The 19,956-nt window shown below is 44.3% G+C and overlaps 1 protein-coding gene across 2 annotated transcripts; it reads right to left on the bottom strand.

Annotated features, from left to right (window-relative positions):
• Positions 1-578: 578 nt before the first annotated feature.
• On the bottom strand, positions 579-10,108 carry LOC133888608 (probable DNA primase large subunit). Of its 2 annotated transcripts, none has more exons than XM_062328911.1 (20): positions 9,731-10,108; positions 9,568-9,629; positions 5,752-5,855; positions 5,563-5,644; positions 5,429-5,488; positions 5,242-5,296; positions 4,913-4,932; positions 4,725-4,808; positions 4,578-4,642; positions 4,184-4,232; positions 4,052-4,099; positions 3,871-3,960; positions 3,730-3,789; positions 3,577-3,636; positions 3,312-3,386; positions 3,151-3,236; positions 2,049-2,142; positions 1,856-1,963; positions 1,682-1,756; positions 579-994 (listed from the first exon to the last, which is right to left on the bottom strand). In XM_062328911.1, the coding sequence occupies exons 1-19, from the start codon at positions 9,870-9,872 to the stop codon at positions 1,724-1,726; spliced, it is 1,377 nt and encodes a 458-aa protein (XP_062184895.1). In that variant the 5' UTR covers positions 9,873-10,108; the 3' UTR covers positions 579-994; positions 1,682-1,723. The 2 variants fall into 2 exon arrangements, with proteins under 2 accessions (XP_062184895.1, XP_062184896.1); XM_062328912.1 differs by having other exon boundaries at positions 579-991.
• Positions 10,109-19,956: the final 9,848 nt, after the last annotated feature.

Below are 19,956 nucleotides of genomic sequence, written 5' to 3'. Positions count from 1 at the left end.
AATTACAAATGTGTTACAAAACTAAAGATCATTGCAATCAACGATAACCGAAACATGTATAAGAAAAAAAATTCTAAATTATTCATGATCAATGCACAAACTAATTGGGTTAGGATGTTCCAAACATCACAGCACACAACTCACTTGTTTCAAAATGCAAAAGGGGTAAGACAACATCCAAGATGTAACGTTTGCAAAATATGCATTGCTTAATGCTTCAGGCAGAACTCATGGGTCATAGCTACAAACATGAACAAATCAAACGTTGCAGCATAACTGATGCAACGTTTGCAACTCAGTGGCCCCAAGATTACATTAGTAAGAGGGATCTGTAAATTTAATATTGATTCACTAGGGATCTATGTATGCATGCCTCTACCTATTGCTGTTCGCAGAGTAAATTACCACTCTTCTACTAGTCTATTACATATATTAAAGGGACCAGAGTTTGAGCAATACTAAGATCAAGTTACTATAGCTACCGTTTATGTGAGTTCGACGTATATATATATACATATTTATTTGAAATTCCAGAAAAATAGCAAAAGGAATAATAGTTATATTGATAAATAGGCTAAAATAATCTAAAATACATAGAAAAATATCTAAAACTCAAAAAAATATGAAACAAATTTAGTTAGATTCGTATTACTGTTGTCTACATGTTAAAATAATGCGCATGCGTGAAAGTAACATTGTTTTCTGCATAATTAAATGAATGTGTTAAATATTGATAAATTCATAAATAAATATTGAGATGTCCAAAAATGGTAAATCCAACTTTTTTAGTTTTCTTTTATTATGCTCTGTGCAACAAAAAACAGGGGCGGCGTAGGCACACCAATCCATCTAGTGTACAATGTGGCGCCATAGCTTGCACGGTAAGACAGGTCGCTGTTGGAATTTGGAAACAGCCAAGAACAGCATTCCGGCAATTTGGCTAGGCGTGAAAGATCAGCTAGCGATCACCACATATAGATTCGACGCTGGTCTGCTGCATGGACATAAAATACAATTACATGGAATTAGACGTTGGAATGCAGCATGCCTAGTATAAGTAAACCTGAGTTTAATTTTTTGCATGACAAGGAAGCGACAGGTTCCTCTTATTTTCCACCCCAAATCACGATATTAGTAGCTAGAAATTAGCATGATTCTTATTCTATAACTACAAGCTGATAGGAGTGACAGCATTTAGTATACACAAACTCCAGTAAAGATCCTGCTCCAGGAACTAACAGAGGACCTGTACGAATTCAATGCACCAAAAATCCAGTAGCAAGACAACCAGGATGAGGCAAAGCCACATTCTTGGAGAGTTTACAAGTCATGCATAAATCAGAACTTTACCAAATGAGTATGGTAAGCTTCCAAAACGGAAAAGGGAAAGGAAAAAAATCTTAGGACTGTTGGAAGTCGTACACTTAAATGATGCATTTTGAAGGTTCAGCTGTTGCCGATCCATTACAGTTTAGTAACATGAGCATTATTTACTTGAGCAACCCAGAAGGAAATTCCAGCAGAGATATGGATTACATATTGTCATAAAGAGGAAATGAGTGCAGCATGTCTGTTATTTATCATTGCACTTTAGTAATTCATTAAGTCTTCAATCGGTTGACAGGTTAATAATAGATCATAGAATGCTAAGCAAAAGCTGAGTGGTGTCCAAACTTGGTACCTTTTTTTTGTGAATGAATGCATATTGCAGCAGCAATACAATTTAGGTCGCTGATTGGCTCTCCACTGTTTGGTTCTGTGCATTGAGACGTATTTATTAATTTGAAAGATTAACGGACTTGACAAAAAAAGCATAAGAAAAACAGTCACGTGTATAATAAACTATTACACTCACTTTGGCTCTCAAAACTTTCTGGCTTTCACTGAAATATTGGTTTGGGTGGTTGATTCCAGAATCACATGAGACACCATGCGTTGCCTCAAAGGTCAATGTGCAAGCTAGCTGTATATTTAATTATGCCAGATGAACCAGTCAGTTTAAGGATAGCATAATGCTCAATTAAGCTAATGGAGATGAAGTACAGCACCTGGTAATGCCTGTTCTTCACTTTATCCATTATCTCTTCCAATGCATATCCACCGACACCCAGTTTGTTGAGAGCTGCTCGCAAATTTTCTTCACTGCAAAAACAGTACACCAGAGGCAAAGACATGGAGCAAACATTAGGTACAGAGTAGGGTAGCATTATGGCTATCTCTGCAAAGGCGCAAATTGGCAGGTTAAGTGACTTCACAACAGATGGTGTTGTGGTCATAATCAAGGAAGAAACCCCATCATGGACAGCAGGAACAAGGAGACTAGACGAAACCATACTTGCAGCAATTACGACAACATAACTCACTGCTTTGCTTAGTAGTTTCGTAATGTAATATTTGGTTCCACCTGGCCTAGTTGTTAGGTTTTAGCATCTTTTCTTGAGCCTTTTTACAATCCCTGGAGAGGTACCACTAATTATAACTTGGGAGGTACAAAAAATTAGTACCTCAGGTAGCAAATTTTGGTACCCCCCCAAGGACTTAAAAAAGCTCTTTTTTCTATATTACTATGCTACCGTACAAAAAAATGAAAACCAACTTTACTAGTTATTCCGTAAATGAATTATTAGCATTTATGATGCTGTTCCTTTAAAAGAAAAGTAGTGCTGCAAAGGTTTCCCAACAATATGGACTTGACTAAAGAAAATGTTAAAGGGATCACAATGTTAAATTGCATTCATATTTGATAAAACAAGTACCCTCGGAATATAAGCTTATTTTTTTGCTGGGTCTGATTTTTTCATTAGAAAAAATGGAAGTTGGAGGGTGTTGTATTCAGATTTCTGGGTTTTAAATGATATCTTACTTCCACCTCGAGGTTCAGGAGTAATCTAGTAACTTATACTAATTCCATCGGATTCAACATGCTGTTATTCAAGCCGAAGAATATTATTAGCATGTAAATCAAAGGGACACCATATTATCACATACTAGAGAGACATGCTAGGCAGCAAAGGGAAGACTGGAACAGAAGTAGCAAACATACGAAGTGCTACTGCTAACAGAAAGTTCAGAGCACCCAGTAAAAATATTAGTTGCTTCTCTACTCTGTTAGTTATTGTGTACAGGAAGACTATAAGGATGAGATCATACCCAAAATGTCGATAAGGGCAACCATGGTGATCACCAACACCAGGTGTTGCAGAAATGATCTTTTGACATGAATATGGAGTGTAATCCTGGAGCAGCATTTGTAAGAGTAAGTAATAACTCCAGTGCCGTTTCAAGTTATGCACATAGCATGAGGGGCTTACCGTCCTTTTTCCTTCTTTTCCATAATTATGTCTGATACTATAGGCATATTCCTTGTCAAACCGCTCAGAGCCAACCTTATCCAAAGAGCATACACATCAAGGATGCAGAAATGTTCAACTCAGGAGACATTATATTTATAGCACATTAACTCAACGTGCAATACTACATGTAGTGACATTATTCCAATAAAATGTTTTCTTGGCACAGTCACACTTTCTCATAAATAAAGTCGCATATTTACATTATCTAGGAAAAGATAAGTACCTTCTGAGAAAATTCCACTCTCCAAAACGCAAGAGCGTCCTCCAACTTAAGTCCAGCACCCTAGATCATAAAGTTCAGAAGTTACCATGACATAATTTTAGGTACTTACAAAACCTAGTTTCAGACTTTCAGTCTAATTCATTCAACTATTACCTTAAGAAATAGACCAAACTGCATTCTACCCCCATGCTTCAGATGATGGTTCTCTCTCAACTGCGCAAAGAAAAAGAAAACACTAAGTAACATGTTTCTCACAAGGTAAGTATATCAACAAGAACTTTTAAGGTTCCTCACCTTATCTAGCATATGGCACATACAAAGAGGGAATGAAGTTCTAGCCAGTTGGTCGATATCCTTTAGAGAAATTTCGGCAGCATCCTTTGGCTGTGTAAAATATTATATTTAGTAGGCCAAACAATTCAAGTGATATGCTAGCAACATTAGGGCAAGAAAATATAGTTAAATAACATCATACCTGAGAGTAATCAGGTCCAAAATATGCATTGCTTAATGCTTCAACAATCTGTCAAAACAAAATTAGGCATCATAGAAGTTATTAAAAGATCAGTCTGAAAGAAGGGTAGGAAACTGGTACACTGATACTCACAGGAGTCAACCTGTCCTTTTCTTGTTCCTTAATGGTTGCCGCCCATTTTCTGTACATTAAATAATTTGACACATCATAGCTTAACACGAGTAATACTAATGAGTAACGACTGGAAAGTTGAAACAATGTGAAGACCATGCAACAACTATGAACTCAAGCTTTTCATTTGTCTAAACATGAAAATGGACAGTGTTTGCAAGGCACAAATGTTATATGTCTATAGGGTAGACAGCAACTTGTGCTTTTTATTCTATGTGAATTAAATTATTTGCAAACAACAAATCGGTAGGTAAGTATATATAAAGCCACAAGAAATATTTCCTGAGGAGACTTAAGTACCCTTTCCAAACATGTTAGTAGGTACTGAGCAAAGTAAAACAAGTGTGCCATGTACCTGTTTGTTAAAACAAGTGCCTTTGAGATATTGCAACGGAATTGGGTAACCACAAGCGAAACCACCTAGCAAATTATACAGATATGTTATAGATTGAACATTAACCAAAAAGAAATAGAATTTTTCTATGTCATATTCACAGCAAACCTGACTCATCGCAACATAAGCATAGCCTTTAGAAAGAAATACTCGGCGGCTGGCGACAAGATCAGGAACTTCCTCAAACGGTACCTTAATAGGATTCCAATATGATTTACTTGAATTTGTTGTTTGCAAAAAACAAAAAATCTAAATGAATACAGAGATTAACAGCAAAAAAAGGTAGGTGTACATACCTTGAAGAACACAGATTCAACTGCCAAAACAAAAGGTAAAAAATGAATTAGCTCCTAGTGAACGAACAGAATGCAGATAACAGAACACCATTCTACTCAAAAAGCAAACGAAAATTGATGACAAAGTTTGATGTGGTAACAGTTTCCCATAATTGTTCTAAACATTACAACACATTTCCGTTCGGAAGAATCCCAAAGTTCAGTTACAATGGTCTAGCCTCTGTTTGAGTATGTTAACCGCTTAGATGATCCATGAAAAATATTAATCATTGAGAAGCATCCTATTCTGTAACTCATTCTAACAGTGGTGAATAAGAATTGTTACATACCAGTTGCAGATTGAACAATGGAACGTGCAACTTGGCTCAACTTGTCTTTCACAGCCTAAAACATGAAAACAAGAACATTTCACTACTGCACCATGCAAACAGGAAAAGGCCAACCACAGCTGTTCTACATTGTTAAGCACCAGGATCCAAGTTCTCAACAGATCTATTAAGTGTTCATAGTCCATACCTCAAATTCGGAGTGTGGCAATGCTTTGTATGGCAGTTGAAACTCACTCATAAGCATCCTCTACAAAGTACAGTGCAACAGTTAAAGCTAACTATTTTACTTATCAATTATATGATAAATAGAAAGGAATTCACCTGTGCTTCCGGACTCTCGAGCCGAAAGCGATACCGAAAAAGTGTAGTCTCCATGGAGAGAAACCACTTTCGCAATTCTTCCCTGTGTGGTGTGTATCAAATATAGCTTTTCAGGAAGTTGGTCAGAGAACCACAAGCGAACCTCCAAGGTTACTACAGTCTGCAGAATGCAAATGTGAGAAAGCTTACGTTCTGCAGTAGACAAGGCGGAGCACAAAGTGGGATATTATATCCTTGTTCAAAGTCTCTGCTGGATCCTGGTGCCTCATGTGTGCCTTCCACAGCTCACTAACCTGAAGTGAAAGCGAAGCAGTAGATATTTCAGTTTAAATAAAAATTTCAAACTATTGTCAAAGTACAATGCTAAGACCATATTGCAAAAAAATCGCATTATCCAACTTCAATCTATGGAGAAAGCAACAACGACAAGTAGAAATTTAAATCACCACTAAGCTCGTACAAAATGAGAAGCTACACTTGCCCCTTCTGTGGGGAAGCTACACTTTAGGATCGGAGTTCGATCACCATATTGCGTTGCTGACCGATGGAACGCGTGGTGGAATCCTCATGGCGTGGAGGGGGGGGGGGGGAGGAGCTTGCTCCGCTGTCTCCTCCCGAGTCGACGTCTACTCGGTGTCTGTCCAGTTTGCGGGGGTCAACGGCCGACACTGGTGGCTGACGACAGTGTATGGCACTCAACTGGACGTAGATAAACTCCTTTTCCTTCAAGAGTTGTGTAATGTGCGCTCCAGATGCGCGGGCCAGTGGGCGGTGGCTGGTGATTTTAACATGATTTACAGGTCGGCTGACAAGAACAACGCGAATCTTGATCGCGCCATGATGGGTCGATTCCGCTGCCTTCTTGATGACGCTGAGCTTAAGGAGCTTCCCGGACAGCCTCCTTCAGAGCACAGCGGCAGGCACTTCGGACCACTGCCCGCTAATTCTAAGCCTTAAATACAACTTCCAAGCCACGTCGCCTTTCTGCTTCGAAAGCTTCTGGCCTGGCCTCGCTGGTTTCCAGGAGGTGGTCGCCCAGGCCTGGGCGAAGCCGGTGGAGGACGCCTGCCCAATGCAGCGCTTGGCGTCCAAATTCTCGAACCTCACCCGATGCTTGCAAGTCCGAAGCCAACGGGCTACTGGAAATATCAACAACCAGCTAAATCTGGCCCGGGAGCTCCTCCATCGCTTTGACATAGCACAAAACAACCGGATTTTAACATCTTCTGAGATTTGGCTACGTCGCCAACTGAAGAGACACTGCCTGGCTCTCGCATCCTTCCAGCGCACTATTGCACGCTCTCGGTCGCGCCTAACATGGCTGCAAGAGGGAGATGCTAACACGTCCTTCCACTTGCATGCGAAGTTCCGTACACGGAGGAATTATATTACTTCCCTAAAGGTTGATGACCGTCTCCTTACCTCCCATGATGATAAAGAGCAGGCGGTCTGGGATTTCTACCACAAATTACTTGGCACTCCACACCATCGACAAGGCAGGCTAAATCTTCCTTCTTTCCATCCGGTTGGTTTTGATCTGGGAAGTTTTAAAGTTCTGCTCACTGAGTTTGAGGTGTGGGAAACTATTAAGAAGCTGCCGCTGGACAATGCACCATGTCCGGACGGGTTTACGGGTCGCTTTTACAGAGAGTGTTGGCCGTTGATCAAAGAGGACATAATGGTTGCGCTCCACGCTTTGCACTAGGGAGATGGTCGGAAGCTTCATCTCCTAAATTCCGTGCTGCTGGTACTGATCCCTAAATCACAAGACACTGAACAAGTCACTGATTTCAGACCCTTAAGTTCGATCCATAGTTTTACCAAGCTCGCCACTAAGATCTTAGCAAACTGTCTTGCGCCGAGACTGGACTCGATGGTGGCCGTGAATCAAAGTGCTTTTATCAAGAGACGATGCATCCATGAAAATTTCCTCCTCATCTGACAAATGGCCAAATGTCTGCACAAACAAGGAAAGCCCTGAATCCTGCTAAAGCTTGATATTACGAAGGCGTTCGACTCTGTGTCTTGGCCGTTCTTGCTTGAGGTGCTCGAACATTTGGGTTTCGGACCTTGGTGGAGGAGAATTTTATGCAACCTGTTCGCTTCCTCTACAACTCGAGTTCTCCTCAACAGACACCCGGACGCGGTGATTGAGCACCGCCACGGCCTGCGCTAGGGCGACCCGTTATCCCCATTGCTCTTCATTTTAGTGATGGATGTGCTAAATGCCTTGTTTGTTAAAGCCGCGCAGGAGGAACTTCTTCCATTGTCCACCAACGACATTGGTCACCAGGTCTCCATGTTTGCGGATGACATCGTGCTGTTCCTCCATCCATCACCCCAGGACTTGGCAATCACCAAGGGCATCCTGGACTGCTTTGGAGCGGCATCAGGCCTCTGCACTAACAAGCTCAAAAGCTTTGTTATCCCAATTCAATGCAGTAAAGCAATCTGGAGCTGGTGCGCTTGGAGTTGCCATGCGTGGTGTCGAGCTTCCCTTGTAAGTACCTGGGCGTTCCCTTGTCCATTCGGAAGCTGTCCAAGGCCAACCTTCAGCTGATTCTAGACGGCGAGCTTTTCTCTGGAGGGGGCGACACAAAACGCAAGGAGGCCATTGTGCGGTGCCTTGTTTGCCGACCGCACAAGCTTAAGCCTCGGTATTTACAACCTTGAGGTTCTTGGCTGGTCGCTCCGATTGAGGTGGCTTTGGCAGCAAAAGGTGCATCCAGACCGGCCATGGGTGCCTCTCAGCCTCTCCATTCAGAAGAATGCATACGCACTCTTTGTTGTTTTTGTTACATCAGTTGTTGCTGACAGGAAATCCACTCTCTTTTGGTCGGACCGATGGCTGCAAGGCCGCTCCTTGAGGGATCTGGCGCCACACCTAATGCCGTTCGTGGCGAAGAAGGCCTTTGCTGACCGCACTGTCTTTGAATCTCTTCAGAATCGCTACTGGATCTGCGACATTCGGCCCAATCTTCCGCTTCTAGCGGACTAGCTCCGTGTCTGGGACGCTTTGGAAGGGGTGGTCTTAACGGAGGGGCTCCCTGACCAACATCTGTGCCTGCCTTCGGCCTCGGGCACTTTCTCCTCTTGATAAGCTTATCGCCAGTTCTTTATGGGTTCCATCGTCTTCGAGCCATATGAAAGGGTTTGGAAGACCTAGGCGTTGTTAAAGGCCAAATTCTTTATCTGGCTAGCTACACTTAATAGATGCTGGATGGCGGACCGTCTGGCACGTCGAGGGCTTCAACACCCAACATGTTGTCCGCTCTGCAATCAGGCAGAGGAAACGATGCAACACTTGCTCGTTGGGTGTGTGTTCGCCAGGGAGGTGTGGTTCAAGGTGCTCCGGCGCATCGGCTTACATGCTTTGGCCCCACAGGACCCGATGATGGCTTTCAAGACTGGTGGCGGAATGCACCGTGCCAAACTCCCAAAGGAGCTTGGAAGGGACTCAATTCCTTGGTCATCCTGGTGGCATGTTCCATATAGAAACATCGCAACCGCTGCGTCTTTGACAATGATCGACCTGGTGTATCACCACTTCTCAATAAGATCTTTGATGTGGCCGGCCTTTGGGGAACTGCGGGAGCAAAGGGTTTACATTTGTTGCTTCTTTGAGTTTTCTATTTCAGGTCGTTTTTCCTTTAATGGCGCGCATGTAATCATCTACTAACCCGGCTGTTGGTACGGCATTGTATTCGGACGGCTCTTTTCCTTAATATAATGGCACGTAGCTCTTCTGCGTGTTTGAGAAAAAATAGTAAAAAAGAACTAGAAATTTCAAGCAGTAATATAGTCTATGAGTTAGCGATTCTCCATTTCTCTAGCCAAATCTAGCTCACGCCAAGGTCTAAGTCGTACACGAGACCACGAGATTCACTGAAACTTTCACCTACTTGTGCACAAAACCGAAATCTTCACTAGAAAAATGCTCCAACCATAGTTTCCTCCCCTCAAATCACCCCCCAAATCAGAGAGCAGCGAGGGAGAATCGCTTACCAGTTTCTCCATCTCTTCCGGCCTCTTCCCCCGCGAGAGCCCATCCGAGATCCCCTTCAGAACTGCCCGGCACAGCACAGCAAAAAACGCACCGCGCTTTAATCGTTAGACAGATCTGAAGAAGAAGGAAGAAAGGGGAAGAAGCGAGCAAGCCCAGCCGCACCACGGAGGCGGTCGATGGCGAAGAGCTCGAACTCCTCCAGCCGCACCTCCAGCTGCGGCGCCGCCCGGTAGGTCGGCAGGCCCCTCGCGCCGCCTACGCCGGCCGCAGCCGCGAGCTGCCGGTGGGATCGGACAATCTCCATCCCGTTAGGATGAGTCGCGGCGATAAAGCGAGGCGCTTGCTCTCCTCTCTCTCTCTCTCTCTCTCTCAGACTCGGGCGGGGCGGGCCGGAGAAGGGAGTGGGGATTGTTATTTCTCGGGGTTTTGGCGGGAAACGGGCTTGCTTTTCCCGCGAGGGAGGACGACGACTTGGTCCCTCGTCTCCGCGCCCGGTTGGGCCTAGCCTAGGCCAGCCCTCTTCCGGCGTTGCGACGCGGAAGATCTTCCCGGGCGCGAAGAAAGCGCAGCGTGGATGGATCTTTTGTTGCGGCCCAAATGTCATGGTGGCTAAGGCTGGCGAGCCAACGGTGCATTTGTTTGGAGGGAAGGTTGAATGAATTAGGATCATCTTTGATTTTAAGAATACGATCATCCAAGTTGTTTGTTCGATTAAGTGGATAAGATGAATTAATTTTATATTTAATTGCAGGGATGAGGGTGGATATGATGAGAATAATTAACTAAATTATATCTCTTAATATCAAATAATAATAGTTTATCATACACAAATCGATATGTACTAATGCTTATCAGCGTTAATCTTACATTATTAATTACTAATTAACAATAAGAATGTTAATTATCACTAATTATTCTCTAATTGATACAATTATACACTAATCAACATACTATTATACTTATCAACCATAATATCACAATATTAAATACTAATTAGTAATATAACATGATCAAGATTAGATAAGCTGGATGGCCTCATTTGGCAAAAAAACTGACTCACTTTATCCAATATATATGAGAATATTCTTCAAAGTGGATGACCATATTCTATTCATTTTTCAACCAAACATTTTAAAAGGATGAATCACCATATCCCATCTAACCTCATCTTACCAACCAAACACACCTTAACAGATTGATGAAACCGGCAGGGGCTCAATCCAAGCATGCTCCCAAAGTGCCAATTCTTTCTCAAGTTCCACCAAACGGGCACATACTTCGACCACTAGTAAAATTCAACCGATTTACTTCAGTTATGATAATCTTGGTGGAAGTATAATTCATTAATTTGCATGCTACTCACATCATACCAACATGCAAAAAAATAATTTGTAAAAATATATAGCAGGCCTTGAAAACTAGGTTGTTTTTTATAAAGCCACCGACGTGAACGATTATATTAGATATGAAAAAGAATTGACACCAGAGGTGGTGAAAATGTTTAGTTACAACGCCATAGGCCAGAGAGGGAAATAGGCCATATGGCCAAGAAACAAAAATCTTGAGTTGAATTCTCCCGACTCATTCGAAGCTCAATTAAGACCGACGAGCCCACCATGGTGAGAATTCCCTCACTGCTATTAAAAAACTTCATGTTCGTTCACTATCATTAAAAAAATTTATCTTACTTACTTGCCATCGGTTTTATCTTTTCTTCCCTCGGCTCACTCCGTGGAGCTGCCGGCAGAATTGAAAACACTGTATATGGTTACTGTTTCAAGGGTACTGTTTGTCATGACAGCAGCCTTCGATTCGTCCAAAAATAAATGGTTTCCTAGTTCTCTAAAAATTATAGAATTTTTTTATATGTTTCATAATCTATGTGTAATCTATTTTAATTAGATTTATCGAAAAAGTTTGCATAGAATTTAAATTAAAATTTTCTAAAAAGAATACTTTTATAACTTCTAATAATTGTTAGTACCTTAAATAAAATCACAAAATTTAAAAAAAAACACTAATATTTTTCATATGTGATAGACGAATTTTTAAAATTATTTCTAGACCTAGGTTATATGGTGAAAAAATGAGTTCTTTTGTAATGTTAGAAATAATTTTAGACATTAATCTATCGCATAAGAAGAATATTAATAATTTTTTCTAGAATTGTATTATTTTATTTGAGATCCTAACAATGGTTAGAAATTATAAAAATAGTATTTTTTGAGAATTTTAATTTTAATTATATATATATTTAGGTAAATCTAATTAAAATATTTTGCATATGGATTATGGAACACTTACAAAAAGTTTTAGAATTTTTGGAGAAATAGAAGACCATTTTTTATAAAAGGCCACAGTGCCCATAAACAGTATCAATGTGCAGTACCCGTGTGCAGTGTTTTCGACAGGAGTTCTGCTGGCAGTGTCACAAAGTGGCAAGGAGGAAAAAGATAAAATGGATGTCAAATAAGGAAGATGAAAATTTTCAATGGTAGAGAGGGAATATAAACTTTTTTCAATGGCAGTGAGGAAGTTCTCCCTATATTATATTGTAGGTTGATTGGTTGCCCGCAAGAGAGGAATTTGGCCTGATGAATGCATATAATTTCACATAGAAGCGTGTTTGGTTGCTTGTGTATACTATTTCAGCATAACCCAACTGTCATAGTATTGAGTAAGGGGACGTTCTGGCTAACAGATCCCACGAGGATATGGTAACTGGGGGAGATATTTTCTGAACCCTGGCCCATTGCATAACCAGATCAAGGCTCGCTCGACCAGCATGAGCTTGCGCAAGCAGCCTCCTTGCAATATATTGTGATCCTGTGGGACGTCTATACCAAATCTTTCTAATCGTATTTATTAATTTTTGCTTAAGTGTTTTTCTTCCCGAGGCACCTTCTTAAGTGAACAAAGTCATGGTAGCAGTGCCCTGTCTCGTAGCATTAAATACTACAGAGGGGTTTTGCGGACCGACTTGGCACCATGCGACAAATGAGACAGGGTCTGCAGAACAACCAGGCAAGTGGATGAGTTTGTAGGCGGGCTCACAGAAGGTTGGGACAGAATGGTTTAGGAGATAAGCTTGTGGCTCAAGGCGAGGGGACAAGCAGGGCTACCGAGGTAAAGTAAAAGTGGAGGTGTCTAAGAGGATGTGATGGACCCCATAGTACCACTAGTGCAAGGTGCAGTGTGCACGTTCCGTGTGGTGATGGCCTGAGAAAAGAATATCTAGCTATGTATAGGTTTACTGAAAAGGGTCCACTTGTAAGTTCTTCTTCTCTTGTATATAGGGGGATGAACGGGTCTAGATTTGGAGGAGGAACTCATTGTAATCAATTCATAAACACTCATAACAAAATATACAAGACATAGAGTTGTTATCCTTCAGGAGGCCTGAACTTGGATAACTCCTGGTTTTCTTGAGTTCATCACACCATAAGCATCATTCACGCACCCATCGACCAGTACACTTCGAAATCGTTGTCTGGGATTAACCCACGACAGTTGGTGCACCAGGTAGGGAGCGTATTTCTACGTTTTAGTAAGTGTTGGAGATTAGATTAGGCTACCCATGGCCAGATCCACGGCAACCGTTGAGTCATGTTCCGAGGACCCCGATCATTGTGAGGTATTCATCATGGGATACGACCCAATGAGCCCGGTGTGCTCCAAGTATGGGACACCAAATCGGAGTCCGAAGGCTCCGAGGCTCAACGGGAAGTTTGCATGATAGTTCATATAGCGGGGGCAACGGAGGCTCCCATGTTTCGGGTGCCAGTGATGATCCCCAGGCCACGCACCCAGAGGAAAACCAGACCGGCGCCAGGCAAGATCCCTAAATAGGTAAGAGGGTACCCTGAAACTGATTGAATGTGTGACCTTTTAGTCAGGGTCATCTCGAGGACAAGAAAAATGGTCTTCCACTCTTCAAGTTTCTAATAGAAAGAATGACCACTTTCGGCGGATACTAGCAATGGGGGCAGCCTTCCAGGATCTCAACAGGTGACCTTTTTCTCATCCTGTACTGACTACTCCTCAACCAGAGGAGAAGTGATTGCCCTATTTTTCAGCTACCCCCACAAGTTACGGGAGAGGTACTGGTCGTCGAGCGGTGAGGGTTTCTATGACCAGAGATGAATAGGCATAGGACCTCGCATGTCGATAGGCTGTTCACGTTGAATGGACTGGGGGCTGGAGCGATCTCGACCCTACAAGCCAGCGACATCTTCAGGTACACATTTCAATTAAATTTTTAGAGCACCAAACAATGTTGCAAGGTATGATGACATGTTATCTGGAATACGAGCAGCATCCGCATGAGGAGTAAAATACCCACTAGCGATGAGAGACTCGCTGCTGGCTGTAAACCAAGTGCAAATGGTTTCCTGTGCTCGGACCAGACGAATGCAACATACCTCTCCGAAGTGAGAAAGCTAGAGCGACACTTTATCGGTTTTGAAGTTAAGCACGTCCCTCACAAGAACAACCTCCTAGTGGATGAGCTGGCCCATCTAGCCTCTTCTTGCGCACCTGTTCCAGTCGTAGTCTTTGAAAAAAGATTCACACGACCACCCACCATACCATTCTCTTGTCCTTTCACTGTCTGGGGGCTTGTTATCGTGGGACCATTCCCTAAAAGCCTAGGTGATTTTGAATTCCTGTTCGTGGCAGTCGGCAAATTCACTAAGAGGATCGATGCCAAGCCTATTAGAAAATTCACTATCACAACAGCAAATAAGTTCACACGAGTGGGGTAGTGCGATTTGGCCATGGAAAACACATAATTACGAACAAACGGAACTCAATTTGCCAGTCGGAGAATGCGATCAGTCGTTTTGAATGACCAACTACTCGCACGACGACCAGGAACCATGGCGAGAGGACAATACAAACCCGAGCAAAGAGTCCCACAAACATGCTCAAAATTTGGGCAGCTCGATACCAACAGGGCCTCAGGCGCTACCACGACCACAGGGTGCGGGAGCAGACATTGGTCATAGACGATCTCGACCTCAGACGAGTCCAAGAATAGGACATGTCCTAACAGGCTCTTCCCAAAGGGGGAGGGGTCCTACAGAGTGGTCTACATTTCCTGATCTGACACAATTGACTTACCCACAGAGGATGACCACAAATTACACAAACACGCGGAACACGAGTTCTATGTGTAAGGCTACTCAAAGACGAGTTTGTTTTCTATTTTGTAGGATCTTTCGGACGAGCGTGGAACATAGCTTGTAAGTTTTTCAAATTCAAAAACCAGACTCTGTTTTGCAGGATAAGCCAGGTATGAACGGTCTCACCAAATTATAAGTTTTTTTTTAATTCATAGGCTTGACCGCCTGGTCAGTAGTTTTTCGGCCGACGAGATGGTCGGGGGATAGAATTTTTAGGATATGTAGTTTGTTTTTATGCATCGTACAAGTTTTGTTCTACACGATCGATCATATAGATTGAGTAGGAGTCAAAATTGTTCGCACAATTTTGAAGGTATGGGCGTCCGAGGGATGATGACCACGAGGCCATAAGTCCTAGATCAGGTCGAGTGCTGGTCACCCCCAATGGGCTTGTTGTGCTAAGGGTCATCCTAAGTGCCAGGAACCTTAATAGCGAGTACCCCGAACTTACTCACCACTCGAATACAAGAGAAATTTACATGAAGAATGGTCCTTTAATTACAAAGAGACCATCTAGGCATCTCCTAGGGCCTGTTTCTAAACAGTCTATTTAGTACACACGGGACCCAAAAACATAGGGCAGTGGTTCAAACTGAACAGACAAAAGAAGAGAGCAGACTACGGGCATATACGAATTGAAGAGGTCATGGAGCTCCTCCGTGGTCATCATGGATCCGCCAAAACCCTCAGAGACCGCCGGGATAAGGTCAATATCCAAAAAAGTGCTCGTGGACACAGGCTAGGGCAAGACAAGAGCCGGTGGTTCTGACATCTAGCAAGTGGTTGCCCATCGTCACACGTGGTCTGTCTTCAAGGCCACTCACCTCCTCGGAGGCCGCCAAAAACCAGTCGATGTGACTGGTCATGGTGTCTCCGGGAGTGGGGCGAACCTGAACGCGGGCGGTCCACATTAGCAAGTCGAAGGGTGCACAAGCAAGGCTGAGGTGATTGTATAAATATAACCACCGATGTTTGCTATCTCGGGTTATCCATTCCAGGTCTCTCTGTGCCGCGAACAACTCCTCCCGATAAGCTGGTCAAGGAAACAAGTCACAAGCCATGCAGAGTCAGCTAATTAAGCCTCACTTGGCCAACCGAGAACTACACAAGACTAAAGAGTCATAGGATTGGCGCACCTCTGAGATCACTCTGCAAGATCTCTCACTCGGCCGCAAACCCAAGCTCGCACTCGGCCACAACATCCAGACTACGCTGGTCAACAAGGTCATCGGTCTACATGGTCGGGGGCTCCGTGCAGGTAGGTGGGTCAGTCAGTCCTAGTTGCACTCCATCTACAGGCGTGGACGAGGGCTCGGAGCGAGGAGGAGTCTTGGTCAACTTAGGGATTCTACGACTACAACGCTGGCGTAGTCTCATCAAAGAAGTTAAAAGCGTCATTCAGATATATTACAAAACCTAAGTTACAGTCCAGTCTTTACTCCTTGATAGCCTCCACCCGAAAGACAAACTCAACGTAAACCACCGCCCCTCGGAACTCCTCCTGCAGCCTCTCCTTCATTTCTGATCTAGTGACTGCAGCCCCCTCCCGAATGAAGTCGAAGTTGAAGTTGGGATTACAGCTGTGGTAGCATCATAGAACGTACCCTGTCACGTTCCTCACCGTCTGCGCTGCATCCTTCGCGCCCCTCATCCCCAGAATACCTGAGAGCTTATAAAACTTCTTTGAGAGAACCTTAATAGTGTAGGCCCGAGCCTGGGCTGTGCTTTGGTCCTTCGGCTCAATGGCCCCCAACTCGAGGCTCTCCAAGGGATCCTTCAGCGCCTTAAAGGAGAATGATGTGGTTGGTGCGCTCGTCCTCCTTAAACCAGGACTGCTCAGCAGCAAGCACAGCTTTTTCCCACAGGAGCTCACCATACTTTTGCTGAAGCAGGAGCTCTGCCTCCTTTTCTTGTCCTCGATTAGCTTGCGGACAGAGGCTGGGAAGCAGGCAATTAGGGAGAGCAAGTCAAAGGCTGGAAAGGGTTCCACGACCGGCTTCGTAGGCACGGGAGCCACGACCAATGCTCCTGATGTCGATACTGTTGCAGGCGGGGGAACTGGAACATCGTGCTGAGGTGCCAATGGGTGAGTTACGCCCGAGGCCGTAGGTGTGGTCGAGGAACTGCATCAACAACAGAATTACAGAATTAGGAAGGAATAGGAAACTTGAAGCGCTTATGCCTAACTAGAGATCTTACCGAGGCAGCAGAGGCCTGAGCATGAGTCTGTTCCGTGCAAAGCCGCTGTACCGGTTGGTTGGGGAGGACAATCTTGCCAACGAGCCGCTGGTGCTCGGTGTCCCACGTGCATGTTTGGATGTCTCTGCCGTTGACGAGTCCTCCTTCAGTCTCTTCTCTGTGGACGCTTGGCCAGTGGTAGCTTGACCACTTCGAGTCTGGTCGAGGTGGACCTGGTCGGAGCGCACCTGGTTGGAGCGAGTTTGGTCGGGGCGGTTTTGGTCAAGGCGCACCTGGTCGGAAGGAGTCTGGTCGGGGTGGTTCTGGTCAGGGTGCACCTTGTTGGAAGGAGTCTGGCTGGGATGATGTTGGCCAACCCTCAGCTAACCGGCGCCGCTCGTGGTAGCTACCCTACTTTGTGCAGTTTGGTCACGTCCACGGCCAGTCGGGTCAACGGAGAGGGTATGCGAGCAGCAAGATCAATCTCCCAGGCAACTTCTGTAACATTGTCGATTACCAGACGCAATACATCAACTTTGGGATGATTATGCAGCAAAACAAACTGTGAAACCCTGACCCAAGAGAATATTTGGAGATAGAAATCATGAGAAAATGCCAAGCATAACAGTCTGATCCGAGCCCTCTTTGACAGAAGGAGATCACACAATGGAGGAGCGTCGCGCGGAGGGCCAGCTTTCCTCGCGGCCACCGCCATTAGTAATTTGACCCGCAGGTCAATGGCATCATCAGGGAGATCTGGATGAGGGGAATATTAAGACATCGCATGACCAGCAATGAGCACCATGAGGACGACTATGGTGTTACCTGTGAGGCTCTCCCAGGTGGCGTCATCACTCCCGGTGTACTGATAGGCCTAATGTGGTCTCCTTTGCGAGTGGCACAACCGACGCTTAATGAAGTCACGGACGATGTCTGATCCAGACAGCCTGGTGTTCGCAAGCTGTTTGACCCGAGTGACGAGGGTCAGCAGTTCCGGAGTCGATGTAGGGAAGTTCCCCTAGTTCTCGTTGAGGCACGCCGGCGCATCCAACACATAGAGGTTGTCTAAGGAATTTTCGGTCGAGAGATAGAACCATTTCTCCCTCTAGCCCAACCACGACAACTTGAGGATCATCTTAATGTAGGAGCCCGCAACACCATCGCGGAGACGAAAGCCGTAGCTTCTGGTAGCCGGCTCAGTCTATAACCTGACCATGTAGAAGTACCTAAAAAGGTCATGGCATGGCTCAACCCTAATGAAATTCTCGCACAAATGAGAGAAGACGTTCAACATGATGATAGAATATGGGTTGAGATGGAGGTGGCAAATGTCATAGAATGATATGATAGTGGTGAAGAATTCGGAGAAGAAAGGAACGAGGCCGGCCAGGAAGAACGAGGTGAACATTACGATCTCCACCTGGCGGGGAGCTTGGACGTCCCCCTAGGGCGGTACCTGTAAGACACGCGGCCAAGAGCAGGCGACTCTCGTACATCAGCTTTAGTTTCACAGCGGTGCACCTTGACTTGGGGAAGTCAGGCTCTTTTTCCGGTGCACGGTGCCATAGGAGTTGCGGCAGGAGCACGGGTGGAGATACAGACGATGGGCTCTGAGCACAAGGGCTTGGGGGATGACGAAAGGATTAATGGGCAAGCTTTGGCTTTCCAATTTATAGGGATAACACGATATCCAAACTGTCACACAGAGCCCAGTCGTCTCGTGATTCAAAAGGTTGCGCTTGGAGAACTAAAATTCCCTCAGATGTCTCTCTCTCCTATGATCTCTCTCTCTCTCTCTCTCTCTCTCTCTCTCTCTCTCTCTCTCTGGAAGTTTAAAACCTCCCCTCGGGATGCAATTTTATGGGCCCACCATGAAAGTGAACTACGTCGATGGCCACTCCTGGGGTGAACTCGTGTTCACCTAGGGCCCAAGTGGTACGACCAGGTCCACCCATGACCACGCGGCAAACCGCTTAGACCACCACATCCACGAGGGAGCTTAGGGGCTACTGTCGAAGTATTGAGTAAGAGGGTGTCCTGGCTAACCGGTCCCACGAGGGATATGGCGATCGGTAGAGGATATCATCTTCATCGCTTTCACTTGATGATGGAAGCTTCATCTTCTTCTTGTTGTTGTCAACCATCTTTGCTTTGAGAGCAAGGTTTTTCTTGGATGATGACTCATGATCTCCAAACAAGAACATCTCATGAGCACATATCTTTCCCACGGCATCGGTGATGGTCATGTCATTGATGTCCCTTTCATGAAGAAGAGAGATGACAATGTTGTATTGTGGCTTGGGAAGCACCATCAAGATCCTACGAATAATATCTCCATCGGACAATTGGGTGAGTTCAAGGGAATTGATTTCTTCCACAAGCATGTTCATACAAGAATACATGTCATTGCATAATTCATTTGGAAACATCTTGAATTGATTAAGAGCATTCATAAGCACATGATATCTTTCCTCACGAGTTCTCCTAGAACCCTCATGAATTTCACAAAGAGCGGTCCAAATGTCATGAGCGAATTCTTTGCTTCTAACTCTAGAGAAAACTTCTTCACTAATTCCCTCAAATATAGCATTCTTTACCTTAGCATTCCACCTAACTTCTTGTTCGGTAAAAGGTTGATCAAACCCAACAGAGGTGGCTTGCCAACACTCGGGGGAAATAGCCTCAAGATAGCTCGCCATGCGGACTTTTCAATAGGCAAAGTTCTTTCCCTCGAACCTTGGCACACTACTTCCGCTCCCCGGGGCCATTTCTCTAGGATTTTAAGCCTATCAAGAGCACGATGCTCTGATATCAATTGAAAGGATCAAATTGCCCAAGAGGGGGGTGAATTGGACGCTAATTAAAACTTCTACCGTTTTCTAAAATAAATGACAACCTTAGCCTAGATAAAAGAGAATGCAACTACGTGATATAAACTAGGATAAGGCAACTAAACAAACAAGATAACTAAGAGGGAGAACGGTAAAGTGAAAGGCTTGCAAGAACCAAAATACTCAAAGTAAAATG

This window comes from Phragmites australis, chromosome 13 (assembly GCF_958298935.1).
Source record: "Phragmites australis chromosome 13, lpPhrAust1.1, whole genome shotgun sequence".
Classification (NCBI taxonomy): domain Eukaryota; kingdom Viridiplantae; phylum Streptophyta; class Magnoliopsida; order Poales; family Poaceae; genus Phragmites; species Phragmites australis.
Note: the sequence above shows the minus strand (reverse complement) of the source record. Positions and strands in the feature narration are given on the sequence as shown.

Excerpts from the sequence above, each read along its gene's own strand:
- LOC133888608 (XM_062328911.1), bottom strand. The coding sequence starts at position 9,872 with ATGGAGATTGTCCGATCCCACCGGCAGCTCGCGGCTGCGGCCGGCGTA. Across the intron at positions 4,933-5,241 it reads CATTGTTCAATCTGCAACTG|TTGAATCTGTGTTCTTCAAG; the intron begins GTATGTAACAAT and ends TTGTTTTGGCAG. Across the intron at positions 1,964-2,048 it reads TGAAGAACAGGCATTACCAG|CTAGCTTGCACATTGACCTT; the intron begins GTGCTGTACTTC and ends TTAAATATACAG.